General features: G+C 37.1%; 2 protein-coding genes across 6 annotated transcripts in view; one reads left to right on the top strand and one right to left on the bottom strand.

The window, feature by feature from the left end:
- ELK3 (ETS transcription factor ELK3) overlaps nucleotides 1-4,950 on the top strand; it is a 51,997-nt gene extending 47,047 nt beyond the window's left edge. For all 5 annotated transcript variants that reach the window (XM_070947550.1, XM_070947551.1, XM_070947553.1 and 2 more), the window contains one exon: nucleotides 3,847-4,950. In XM_070947550.1, the coding sequence (XP_070803651.1) occupies nucleotides 3,847-3,945 (99 nt within the window). In that variant the 3' untranslated portion in view covers nucleotides 3,946-4,950. The remainder of the gene's footprint in view (nucleotides 1-3,846) is intronic.
- An 8,924-nt stretch (nucleotides 4,951-13,874) lies between these two features.
- CDK17 (cyclin dependent kinase 17) overlaps nucleotides 13,875-14,573 on the bottom strand; it is a 99,451-nt gene continuing 98,752 nt past the window's right edge. Inside the window, exon 17 of the mRNA XM_070946696.1 lies at nucleotides 13,875-14,050. Coding sequence (XP_070802797.1) covers nucleotides 14,013-14,050 — 38 coding nt within the window. The 3' untranslated portion in view covers nucleotides 13,875-14,012. The remainder of the gene's footprint in view (nucleotides 14,051-14,573) is intronic.

Here is a 14,573-nt window from a genome sequence, read left to right on the forward strand (position 1 = left end):
GAAAAACAGTTGTAAGTCACTTTTTACAGTGTCACTGCAACTTTGAACTGTCACTAAATGAACTGTTGTAAGTTGACGACTACCTGTACATGCTTGGCTTTCCAAGGGGAAGTGACAAATGGTATCAGTTCCCGTCATCTGCTCCTTCAACTTTATCCCTCAAAAATGGTGTAGTGCCATTTCCAAAAACAAAGACATGTTATTTTGTCACAGACACTACCTGCTTGAATCCATTTCTTTTGAGTTGAGGTAACTCAACAGGTAAAACTACTTTTGTTTCCCAGCATAGTGAGTAAAGGTGATTCTGTGACAGCCAACTGACGTAAGTGGCTCAGGTTAATTGGCAGAGCCTCCGCAGATTGTGATTAACTCATTCTGGATCTAAAAGTTTGCTGTGTCATTAGAATAATGAGAGACTTGTTCAGAGCTGCAGTTTACCAAGCAACAAAGGTAGAAATAATAGCAAGGAAATACAGTTGAAATTCATCAACACCTTACACACGCTTCTCCATTTGAATCCAAGCAGTTAATTGTTTGCTTAGTATTTATAGCTGCACTTGAGGGAAACCCCCTAGAATCCTTCATATCCAGGCACAAAAACAAAAGGAGCTTTTCTAAAGAGTCAACTGACATAGCATGTCAAATACAAAGCTTGGATGAGTCAAAGGATAGACAAATTGTGGCAATTTACAAAATTGTTAGTTGGCTCAGCAAGTAAGCTCCAACTTACTGGGCAGATCTCTGCAATGAATCAGAGCCCTTTATTTTGTTTGTAAAAGGAATTTGGGGGTGTCTTTTAAATGAGTTGCTACAGATGCATTCCTTCAGCCATATTCCCTGGGTTTCCAGAACTGAAACTTTTGCCCATGGAACGCTATAGTATATAATCTGTGGGTTATACATGTGGATGAATTTAAATTGTGTACGGCCATTTATTTTTAGACTGTAGCTCATTCCTTGCTTTTAAAATAGGGCAGAAAATCAGAACAGCAAGAGCCACTGGAGAATCCAAAATATTTTAAAGGTGATATTTGTTACAGAAAAGGGATGTGATAAATATTCAGCAGCATTCCCAGTTTTATTGGTGAAGAAATGGATGTAAGAGTGAACTAGTTAGGCTGCAGTTATGATGCAATCTCTGCTTCTTCTGTAATGCAAAGTTCATGCTTATTGAAGAGCTGACATAGAAAAGCATGTACATCTTGAGTGATAATTCAGAAGGGCTGTATTTAATAATCTTGTTTTCCCATATGTAAAAGTTAGTTATACACTATGTCATACACAGTTTGTTCTAATGCTGCAATGATTTTTTAATAATAGAACTATGACACTAACTCTATGGCAGTCTGACAAATATTCCCTTTACTGATTGTTTAAATATTTTTCTATCTGTAAAATATTACATTTACATTTTGCCATAATATAAGGCAATAATATAATGGCAGTTTATATAATACAATGTTATAAATTGGATGTATATATTTTAAGTCATAGGAACACTTTCTGTAAAAAAAAAAAAAAGACAATTTCCTTGTCCATGTTAGAGTCTTTCCGTTCAATGCAGAAAAAAAATCAAACCTGTGAAATTATGGCTTGTGCTGCTTCATACTGCAAACAAGTATGAAACTGAATGTTACACCTTGTAAAGGATTTGTCAAGTGTAGTAAATGAGCATCTGCAGACTCAAGAATTTTAACTAATACCCAGGAATTTACAAATTAGGCCTTAATTTACCCCACCTTCAAACTGGGAGCATCTGGGAGAGTCTAATTCCCAGCTGCTCATAGCTTGTGGGTGTTGAGCAGCATAGAAGCCAAAATCAGTCAGTTTGTCAGTTCCAAGATTCCTAATAATATTTTGGGCAGAGAACTTTGAACCATGCCAAGAGAACAGCCTCAGGGACTTTGCATTAAGCTATCATGCCTTGGTTTATCAGAACAAGGGCATGAAAAAGGGGGATACAAAATACAGTTTTCTTACTAATAGAGTGCAGTACTGCAGGCTACTTCTGCTGATCGTTGGCTGCCAGCAGTTTGGCAGATTTAATCTCACCAGGCTCAAGGTTGACTCAGCCTTCCATTCTTCTGAGGTCGGTAAAAATGAGGACTCAGATTGTTGGGGGCAATAGGCTGACTCTGTAAACCACTTAGAGAGGGCTGTAAAGCACTATGAAATGGTATATAAGTCTAAGTGCTATTGCTAATAAAGGAGAATATTTTTAACTCGGGGTTAATACAAGGAGTTCTTGGTGCTCTGAGCTTGCTTGTTTTCTTGCGGATATTTCATTACTCTAACTAGGTAACAGCATCAGTGCTAATCATCTTAAGAGTTACCTTAGCTATGTGAGCTTTTGCATCCTTCTTGAAGATATGTTCCAGTAGCTCCACTACAAACAGCTTTTGATAGCCAAATTCAAGTTACATTTTAGAGTTAGTTTGTTCAGAAACATGCTGGCTTTAATTTAGTCCCCATAATGGCTCTGGACAGAATTGTGCTTCCACTGGAAAAGAATGCCCATGTCTTGGTGGGAGTGTGTGGGATGTCTTATGGCTCTTGTTAGAGCAAATGAAGGCTAGAACCTTTGCTCAGTTCTGGTTGATGTGCTAGTTATAGACCTTACTGGACCAAAAAGCTGTTGTGGGTAACAGTTCTATAATGTGCTATCCGCGGGGGTGCTTTTGAGACTGACTCAGAGCAACAAGGGAAGAACGCAATGATTAGGCTGCTGGTAGGCAAGTACAATTTAATATTTATTCTTAAACTGCTCTATTGGTTGCGTAAAAGCTTCTAAGCCCTATTTAAACTGTTGGTCATGACCTGTAAAGTCATATATGGTGTGGTGCTGGGCATTTGAGGTAATCTTTTTCAAAAAATTTTTTTCTGATCTTTGAGATCATTGAGAAAGATATTAAAGATATTAAGTTTCATCCCTTTGAGATGAGGGGTACAAACTTTGTCTATAGTAGACTTACGTCACTGGACTACCTTGCCTCCAATTTAGTTTAGTCCTTTTCTTGCTAACCTTCTGGAAATCTATGAAAAACATCTTATTTGGGCTTTTAATAAGTAGTGGTGACCTGAGCTACTACAATATTTTTGAAGTTTATTTTGTTGTCTGTTTTTATGCTCTAAACTGTTCTGAATCATGGGCCTGAGCTGATATACAAGCAATTTAAATAAATTAATTTAAATTATTAAATTTTAATAAATTAAAAAACATTAGTCTTTATGGGGATTATTTGATTTCATTAGGCATTAATTATTGTCTTGAAGATTAGAATGTCTTGCAGAATTTATGGACATATTTGCATTGTAATTCTTTTCAATATTATTTCTATGATTTTTTTTTATCATATTCTGATTGGTAAAATAAAACAACGTGCACCCTATTCATCAGCTTTATTGAGGTGGTCTTACTTTTACAGATTCATATGCTTCTTCCCCAACCCAATGTTATATACAAACCTGTAGTTCTGAGATTTATTTTAACTTTAATTCATTTACAAAAAAATATGTCAAACCTCAGATTGATAGCGATTCATTTTAGAATAAAATGAAAAAGTATTAGCTTACTCAAAAATCACACGGAAGTTTTAACTTAGGTTTCCCCCCCAAGAATCTATGTCATAAATATCTGCTTTCCCTGAATGCCTTTTTCTGAACCATTTCATATTCATCCAATCCAAAATGATGTTTAACTTCGATCTGGTGCATCTTTTTAAAATTATTTTACTTGTACCTGCTGCAATCAGCAGCCTCCATGTATCATTAAAAACAATGTTTGAGAACTTACACATAGATAGAATGCGAATATCAGTGACATTTACCTTTGTTTTTTTTTTACAGTTTCCAACTCTGCTAAATGGTCATATCCCAATGCAAATCCCCAGCTTGGATGGGGCCTCTTCTCCAGTTCTCCTTTCTCCAAATGCTCATAAATCCTGATGTCTCAGCAAACTGGGGACTCACTAATAAACTGGATTTGACACAGCCATTCTGATGGGTTTCATTTTTCTGGTAAAGCCAGGAGGACATGATGAAACTCTTTTACTATGGTTTGCACTTTCCATTACACAGATGACCTACTTGTATGGTGTTTATTTAGCATTTTTATACAGTGAGGGGGTTTTTTGTATAAGAAATCTTTTGTGCATTAAAACAACTTATAATTTTTATATCCTGCTCTCCAAGTGTTGAACACTGTTAATGAAGTTATCTTTCTTAATACATTTCTAAACAATATGTAAAGGATGTGAAATGTTTTACTTCTGTACTTCTGCGTATAATGCATCCTGCTTGTATAAACTATAACCGGCTGTGCCTTCTTTTGCATAATGTTATATAAATGATTTATATATTTTCCAGTATTAAGATTAAGGTTGGAAAGAACCAAGTATTGAACACTTTTCTCCCCATCCTAGTATTTCAGTATTCCCCTTATGGTCAGCCATGTTGTGCAGTATATTCATGTAATTTTGAATTAAGCGCTTTCCAAATATATAAAGAATGTTTTTGTTTACTTCCTGAACTGACAGGCCCTAATATTTTGGCCTGTGGGTTAAGAATAGAACACTATTTAGACATTAGTGCTTGAATTCTTCTGAAATAGTAATATGGTCTTAAAATACTTGCAACATATATTAGGGGCATTTTTTAAATTGGAGGGAGTAGCCTTATTCAGTGCCACTATCTTTGTGTATAAAGCTGATTGTTAAAAAAGATGTCAATCTAAAATTTATTTTTGTGAACAAGTAAAATTCTCACATACTTCTTATCAGGGATGGAGAAAAAGTGTCTCCTGTGGTGCATGGACCAAGGCTTTGACTTCAACATTTTTGATTTTTACAAAAATGAAAGTCTAAAAAGATGACAGGTGCCTCTCCGTAATTGGGAAATAAATACCGTAATACCCAGAATAAGTTTTCAGTGATTTTTCTCTCTTCCCCTGCAACCCCCTTTGTACTAACCTTGTATTGAATATTGTGATTAAAAATTATCCAGATTCTTGGTCTCTTCAGCAGGCTAGAATTCTGAAAGCAGAAAAGAGTTTGCCACTTCCTAGAGTATCATGACTGGTTCTCTGATGATGAAATACAAAACAAAGTAAAACTGACTAAATGTGAGTTGTTGTAGAGAAGGGTATTGTCTCTTAGCTGTAATTGGAAAGGTATCTTATACCTGCATATTTTATGAAGACATTAACAATATTCAAACAAAACAGATTCAGATTGAAGAAATCAGATTTGTCATATTTTCAAAATCAATTTGAAAATATTCTCCCTCTGTGCTCCAGCTTTGGCAAAAATGACAAATCCTTGTGTACATTTTGAAGTTAAAAATATGAAGCAAAAATTAATACAACTGATTTTCACTTCAATTCTGTTTCCCAAGATTGACTTTCCTTCTTCGAGAGAACAAGTTTCTGCTATTTGAAGAACCCACTGATTTCCCAGACTTTTTACTTGATTAGTATTCTGTCACATTTTCTATCATATGCTCCCTTTCTCCTTCTTGGCAAGGAAGCATTGCAAAGTGTCAATTTACCACACACTATATACGAAAAGTCTAGGGACGCGGTGGCTCAGATGCTGTGCTTGTCAATCGAAAGGTCAGCAGTTCAGCAGTTTGAATCCCTAGTGCCGCATACGGGGTGAACTCCCATTACTTGTCCCAGCTTCTGCCAACCTAGTAGTTTGAAAGCGCGTAAAAAATGCAAGTAGAAAAATAGGGCCACCTTTGGTGGGAAGGTAACAACGTTCCGTGCGCCTTTGGCGTTTAGTCATGCCGGCCACATGACCACGGAGACGTCTTCGGACAGCGCTAACTCTTCGGCTTTGAAAGATGAGCACCGTCCCCTTTACCTTTACTTTATATATGGAAAACATTTTCATTGCCAAAAATATTCTGTCTCATGCACAGAATCCTGTTAGATTTTTCAGGGAATATTCAGACCCCAGTCCTTTTATGCATACTGATCCAAGATACTGATTAAAGTGTATCCTACATTGCTCACATCCTTTCTTAAACTTCTGAAATATATAGCCTACGTTCACTTCAAACACACCGTTACGCTGCATAATACAGGGTATAGGTAGCCCTCAACTTACAACCATTCATTTAGTTTCCGTTCAAAGTTACAATGGCACTAAAACAAATGACTTATGACTGTTTTTACGACCATTGTGGCCTCCCCATGATCATGTGATCAAAATTTGGGCACTTGGCAACTGGCATGTATTTATGACAATTGCTGTCGTTTGGTCATGTGATCATTTGTAACCTTTAAACCTGGCTTCTGATAAGCAAAATCATATGCAGAAGCCAGATTTGCTTAATGACCACATGATTCACTTAACACCTGCAGTGACTTGCTTTTAACAACTGTAGCAAAAAAGTTGTAAAATAAAGTGCAACTGATTTAACAACTGTCACTTAGCAACAGAAATTTTGGGCTCAATTGTGGTCATAAATTGAGGACTACCTGTATATAGCTATTATAACTTGGAAACAAATGTAACAATCTTACATTTTTAATTTAAGCTTAATAAAATAACTTCAAAAATTTTAAGAGTGAAATAGCATATACACCCTTTCTGATTATGCAACAAATGCTGACCTTAAAGCTCATTTATTTTGGCAGGAAAAAATTAGTAAAAATATATTGGCATGGTAGAAGAATTTGGAATCATTCAATTTTCATACTAAAAAGATGGAAAAGCATAACAGAACAGTATTATTTTGTGTCATTTTAAACAAATTATCAACAGTTATTGATTTATGCACATTAAAATCATGAAAGAAAACTGTTCTAAACTTTGCTTAAAACGAGCTAAGCATCTTTAGAATAGTTTTAGGGAGATAAATAACATGTAACATTAACAGTGCAGTAATATATCCTTTGATTTATGGGGTTTTTACATTAAAAGTAGGTTTGTGTTCTTCCCATTTGAAGAACATGAAGAACCCTATTATTTGGTTACTTTGAATAATAACATGCAGAAGTGAAATGAAATTTAAGCTGAAGAACAATTTATATCAGAAGCAGCTTTCAGGCGGTGTAATAATGGGGACCCTGAGATTTTCTGCCAATCAGGAAGCTGTGAGACTGTGAGGTCATTAGTAATATACAGGTGAAACTCGAAAAATTAGAATGTCGTGCAAAAGTTCATTTATTTCAGTAATGCAAATTAAAAGGGGAAACTAATATATGAGATAGACTCATTACATGCAAAGCAAGATAGTTCAAGCCTTGATTTGTCATACTTTTGATGATTATGGCTTACAGCTCATGAAAACTCCAAATTCACAATCTCAGAAAATTAGAATATTGTGAAAAGGTTCAAAGTGTCCCACTCTAATCAGCTAATTAAGCCATAATACCTGCAAAGGGTTCCTGAGCCTTTAAATGGTCTCTCAGTCTGGTTCAGTAGGAATGTGAATGTGACCATTTAAAGGCTCAGGAACCCTTTGCAGGTATTATGGCTTAATTAGCTGATTAGAGTGGGACACTTTGAACCTTTTAACAATATTCTAATTTTCTGAGATTCAAAATCATGGGAAATTGACTGCTTACCTGACAGTTGTGCAGAAAACCATCATTGACACCCTCCATAAGGAGGGAAAGCCTCAAAAGGTAATTGCAAAAGAAGTTGGATGTTCCCAAAGTGCTCTATCAAAGTACATTAATAAAAAGTTATGTGGAAGGGAAAAGTGTGGAAGAAAAAGGTGCAGGGATGACCACAGCCTGAAGAGGATTGTCAGGAAAAGGCCATTAAAAAGTGTTGGGGACTTTCACAAGGAGTGGACAGAGGCTGGAGTCAGTGCATCAAGAGCTACCACACACAGGCGGATCCTGGATATGGGCTTCAAATGTCATATTCTTCGTCAAGCCGCTCCTGAACAACAAACGTCAGAAGTGTCTTACCTGGGCTAAAGAAAAAAAGAACTGGTCTGTTGCTCAGTGGTCCAAAGTCCTCTTTTCTGATGAGAGCAACTTTTGCATTTCATTTGGAAACCAAGGACCCAGAGTCTGGAGGAAGAATGGAGAGGCACACATTGCAAGATGCTTGAAGTCCAGTGTGAAGTTTCCACAGTCTGTGTTGATTTGGGGAGCCATGTCATCTGCTGGTGTTGGTCCACTGTGCTTCATTAAGTCCAGGGTCAACGCAGCCATCTACCAGGAGATTTTGGAGCACTTCATGCTTCCTTCTGCAGACAAGACGTATGGGGATGCTGACTTCATTTTCCAGCAGGACTTGGCACCTGCCCACACTGCCAAAAGTATCAAAACCTGGCTCAATGACCATGGGATTACTATTTATTTATTTATTATTTATTATTTAAATTTTTATATCGCCCTTCTCCCAAAGGACTTAGGGTGGTGCACAGCCAACACTAAAACACACATATACAAAAAATTTAAAAGCAATTTAAAAATATATTAAATAATTTGGCCCCGATATTATTAAAAAAACTAAAACCACCATTAAAATTCATGTTTAGGCCAGCCCAGCTTGTTGGAACAATAACATCTTGAGGTGAAAGGCGCGTAGGTCAGGAATCATCCGTATCTCCGGGGGCAATTCATTCCAGAGGGCAGGTGCCCCCACAGAGAAGGCTCTCCCCCTGGGGGTCGCCAGTCGACATTGTTTGACCGACGGCATCCTGAGAAGTCTCTCTCTGTGGGAGCGTATTGGCCGGTGGGAGGCTATCGGTAGCAGAAGGCGATCTCATAAGTACCCAGCTCCTAAGCCATGGAGCACTTTAAAGATGGTAACCAACACCTTGAATCGCACCTGGAAGACCACCAGGAGCCAGTGCAGCTCACGCAGGAAAGGTGTTACATGGGTGCGCTGTGTCGCTCCCATAATCACCCACGCGGCTGCATTCTCGACCAGCTGGAGCATCCAAGTGCTCTTCAAGGGGAGCCCCATGTAGAAAGCATTACAGTAGTCCAGACGGGAGGTGACGAGGGTGTGAGTGACCGTGCGCAAGGAGTCCCGGTCCAGAAAGGGACGCAACTGGTGAATCAGGCAAACCTGATAAAAAGCTCCCCTGGCCACAGCCGTCACATGATCTTCAAGAGACAGCCGTGCATCCAGGAGGACACCTAAGTTGTGAGCGTCTCTGAGGGGGCCAAGATCTCACCCCCAATAGTCAGCGATGGAACCAGCGGGCTATACTGGGTCGCCGGAAACCACAGCCACTCGGTCTTGGAGGAGTTGAGTCTGAGCTTGTTTCTCCCCATCCAGATCCGCACGGTCTCCAGGCACCGGGACATCACGTCAAGGGCATCATGGGGTGGTTCGGGGTGGAGATGTACAGCTGAGTATCATCAGCGTACTGATGGAACTTCACCCCAAAACCACAGATGATCTCACCCAGCAGCTTCACATAAATGTTGAACAGGAGGGGCGAGAGGACCGACCCTTGCGGCACCACACAAACAAGGCGCCTACTGTGCTTGATTGGCCAGCAAACTCACCTGACCTGAACCCCATAGGGAATCTATGGGGCATTGCCAAGAGAAAGATGAGAGACATGAGACCGAACAATGCAGAAGAGCTGAAGGCCACTATTGAAGCACCCTGGTCTTCCATAACACCTCAGCAGTGCCACAGGCTGATAGCATCCATGCCACGCCGCATTGAGGCAGTAATTGATGCAAAAAGGGCCCAAACCAAATACTGAGTACATATGCATGCTTATACTTTTCACAGGTCCAATATTGCTCTATGTATAATCCTTGTTTTATTGATTTCATGTAATATTCTAATTTTCTGAGATTGTGAATTTGGGGTTTTCATGAACTGTAAGCCATAATCATCAAAATTATAACAAATCAAGGCTTGAACTATCTCACTTTGCATGTAATGAGTCTATCTCATATATTAGTTTCACCTTTTAAGTTGCATTACTGAAATAAATGAACTTTTGCACAATATTCTAATTTTTCGAGTTTCACCTGTACTGTAACCTTTATATTGTAAAAGCCAGAAAATGTACATCCATAATAAGCTACATATTCAGAGCCATATTTAACTCATTTCCTTAAATACAAATTAAAGGATAGCAAGTGGCTAATAGATGCTTGATGTCTAAGTGCCCCTAAATGCTGTATCTAACCCTTTCTTCTCTGTCTAAATCTCATGTGCCTTAATTAGTCCATAGTGAACTGGATGGAATTTTACTACAAAATGAAATCTTAGTAAGCCAGTACCCAGATTAGTAAGACTATTGCTTCTATAATTCTTGGCTAGCATACTACATTTAGGCAACGTAAGGCCTCAGATTGAGAAAGATTGGTTTAATTGTTTAGTTGAATATTTAGCAAGCCAATTAACAGCAATGCTCTCTCTATATGTTTTTGCATACTTATAATGTGAGATGCTAAAGATACTACAATAGAAAGATAAACATCATGGCTGCAAATGCACTTCTGCATTTTCATAGATAGCTTCTGTGGCAAACACATACAATGTGAATTACCTGTTGACTCTTTAAAGTTACAAATGTTTTTATGTGTTTGCTGTGTAAAAAATAAAGTATACCAAGCAATCAAGTTTACTGGATAATGGTGTGGAGTTCTAACTGCTTCAGTCAATAAATTATTCACAGATACATAGGGAACAGACACTGTTATGCATTAATGTGGGTGTTGTTTAACACAGCTATTTGCATTCCATTAAAAGCTGGAACTGTCCTTTTTTCTTGATAATAATGAAACTTATTCTGAAACAAACTCTAATTTTAAATAAAAAGGATGATTCTCCTTCTGTTGCCCAATCCATAAGATTTGCTCCTACAAGACACACCCAAATATGTTTATTTGTTCACAACAGTTTCCAAACAAAACTTTTAAATGGCACCACTGTTAACACGTACTGTACATCTTCTCTACCAAGTGAGATACTTCAAAAGATACTCATATTTGCATACAATTCTTTTGAAGTACAACTGACTAAAGGTACCAACAAAATATCTATTAAGCCAAATTTTCCTCCATATCACTGCAAGTACAATTGTCAACTGGCACTGCATTACTGGCTAGGAATACTGGGATTTGTAGTCCAGTATGTCTAAAGAATGCCAAGAAGAAAAAATGCTGCATTAAACATTCCTGTTTTCCAACATAAATACCACTTAAGTCTGAAAAGTTCTTTAATTATTTTCATTCACATTTTACATAAGTAAACACTGGAATAACTTAAAGATAATTATTTAAACCTACCTCACAAAGCTGTTGTGAGGATATTTAATGCTTAGGGGGAGAAAAAAGATTGCATACATTTCAAGTAGCATGAATGAGAATAACATTGAGCCCAGCTGGTGAGAAACTCAGATTTATAGATTAGAAATTTGCAACAAATTCTTAAATAACAAATGTAACATTTGGTAATGTTATGTATAATATTTCAATTATTTTTTTATTAGCTATAAAGACTTCTTTTTTGTAGTTTATCTGTTCTATTTGTAAGCATTTAACATTTAACTCCTATATGTTAGAAATTCTGGTAAAAATTTCACTAAATTCTGAGAGCTGGATTCAAAGTTCTCTTGCTGGAGGAATGTGGAATAAATTTTTGCCAATGTTTCCTCTTTCAGAGAGGGGGGGGTTAGAGATGGATGCTGTAGACACAAAGGGATTTTTCTAAATAGTATGATAGGTGGTGAGGAACTGCAAGGAAAGTCATGAATTGGAATCTCAATTCCTCCTTTGTGCATAAGTGAAGAGGGAACATATGGGGTTCCACTCAAAAAAGGATGTGTATATCAGAATTGCAAATAGATCAAATCTCTCAAACTGTAATAATGCTTTGTTCAAATATATTACGAGAAATAGCCACAATTCTGCTGAATAAAAGGCAATTTCTGAGTTACTTCAAAAGTTTAAAAATCCTGTTTCCTCCCTCCATTCCTGCAATGCCCAATTCAACAGATGACTTACTAGTTTGTCAAGCAGCAGTTTTCTAGCTGAATCTGGAAAGCTGGATTTAAACATTGTTTCCAAACAATAGTGTATTCCATCCATATATAGAAAACACATATATCTTCTGGTTACTAGTAAAACTAAATTACATCTGCCAACTAGTTATGTGCAGTTTTCACTGGATTAGCTGCTCAGTTTAAAAACGCATAATACAGGCTGGGAAAGTTTTAAGCTTCAAGGGAAGCCATCTTTTAAAAAATAAGATTTATTGTTTTTCCTGAAAAGTGACAGGAAAGTTTTCTTCAATTCAATGATTTTGGCAAGGAATGTGAGGGAAGGTGAGGGATTCAGGATTTCAAGAAGGCGGGAGAAATGCAAAATTTTCTTAAAGCTGCATGGTGGGATGCTACAGAATATCTGAACACTACTGAAGATTTTCATGTAATATTTATACTTTCAAAAGTACAGCATTAATACAGGTCCATCTGTTAGAAATAAACAGCAGTTGGTTAGCTCTACTGGGCTTCGTTAAGTGTAAAACCAGTTTACAAATGCTGAAAAGCAGCAGTGGTCCAACAGTCACCATTTCACATAAATCTGTCTTCTTTTCCAGAAAAGAGTTCTCAAATTAATTTTACTATTATAATAAGAAAACATTAAGAAAACATTCCAAAACATGCCACAATTACTATTCACAAATAAAGTTAAAGAAACATACAAAATCTTTCACTTAATACTGTTAAATAACAATAATCAATTACAAGATTTCCTGAACAGAAATGGTAGGACCCCTGAATGTTTTACAGTGAACATCAGGAAAAAAAATTAAGTTATCTAGGAATATTTTTCATGATACATCAGCCAAAGATTTACATAACCATTTCAAAATATACTAATAAAGATTTACAGCCTCTGGAAGATGCACTAAACAAAGAGGTTCCAAAAGGTCAACACAAATGCTGAAAAATACTGTTCCTATCACCAGGAGGTACTTATGATACTCACTGAGATACATAAGCTTAGTAGTACTGTAATATGATGACTTAATTTCAATAAACAGGTAACATCTACAACCTTTAAAACCCTCCAAGTTCTCATACTCTATAAAGCCTGCATAATAAAGTAATAGATTCTTTATTGTGGACTTGCATTCTTTAGTGGCTTTCCAATGAATATATGGTCATAAAACAGCCACCAAAACAGGTGGCAATTAGAGAATTGAGCTGGGATGCTTCACACCCATATTTTTTTTTTGAATCACCGGAACGTTTAGGGAAATGTCAATATCAAAAATATTCTAACAAGTATCTCTATTAGAAAAAGTTAGAGAAGGGAGATAATAGTTAAGTGTCACATATAGGTGGTTCATCATTTCTGATATAAACCAAAATAAGAGATCTGGAACTTGAGCCATATAATTTTTCATTTGTTTGAATATCTGTACTACTAAGCTTTAAAAAGGTATTTGGTAGCATTCTAAGTACTTTATATCTAATGTTAAATAAGAAATTTACAGGCCAAGAACTAGAGAGTGTTAAAGTAAATAGTAACTATAGTCAAGAAAGCTGTGTTTACATTCCAGGAAACATTGCAGTTAAAGAAAAAACAAGATATAAAACTGCAGCAATAATTCATGAAGAGAAACAAGGCATTCACATAGCATATACAGAGTAAACCCATTGCAACTCTTTCAGGCATTCGGTTCTTAACTATACAGACAGTAGTTATTTAGCAGCAATGATTACACAATAAATAATGCACTGTGTTTCTCAGTCCTGCACAAAAATTGCAGCTACTGTTACATTAACAGTTGTAACCTACTGGATCTAATGGTGGAGGAGACCTTAAAATTGACTGTACAAAAATTTGTCACATTGTGACAACAAATATATATATATACATATATATATATACATACATATATATTAAAAAAATAACCAGTAGGTCCAAAATAAAGAGACTGCACTGTGAGGAGGACAGTGTAGACAAACAGATTTCAAGTCCACCAAGGGAAGAATTGCCTTTAGACTAGAGTCCTTGATGGAGCTAAAACCAGCCCTGGCTTGAAACAGCACTGCCTGCCTCAGAAAAGCATGCTTTGTCTTCTGTTCTTCCCATGTCCTAGAACATAAAACATGTATTTTGTTAAGAGATTAAGGTGACATTTCAGTATACATCCTGATACATATCATATCAAACAGATTTAGAAAGGAACTGGCAGTTTCTGTGAGCATTATATTTAAAGCAATCGTTTCATGGAGAGCTAGTTTGATCTAGTGCAGGGGTGTCAAATTCACATTGTCACGGCATCGTCATGTGACATATTGGGACATTTTTCCCCTTCGCTAAACGGGGTGTGGCTAGCGCTTGACGCATCTGGCCCATGAGCTGGGAGTTTGACAGCCCTGGTCTAGTCGTTAAGGTATCAGGCTAGAAACTGGGAGACCATGAATTCTAGTCCTGCCTTAGCCATTAAAATCAGCTGGGTGACCTTGGGCCAGTCGCTTTCTCTCTTAGCTCAACTCATCTCACAGGGAAAGTTAGACACCTAGATACACCCACATTACACCAATTCTCCACGAGTTGCACTGGCTCCCTATTGGTCTCTGGGCACAATTCAAGGTGTTGGTTATTACCTTTAAAG

This window comes from Pituophis catenifer, unplaced genomic scaffold (genome assembly GCF_029215685.1).
Source record: "Pituophis catenifer annectens isolate HBS135680 unplaced genomic scaffold, rPitCat1.0.hap2 SCAF_7, whole genome shotgun sequence".
NCBI lineage: Eukaryota > Metazoa > Chordata > Lepidosauria > Squamata > Colubridae > Pituophis > Pituophis catenifer.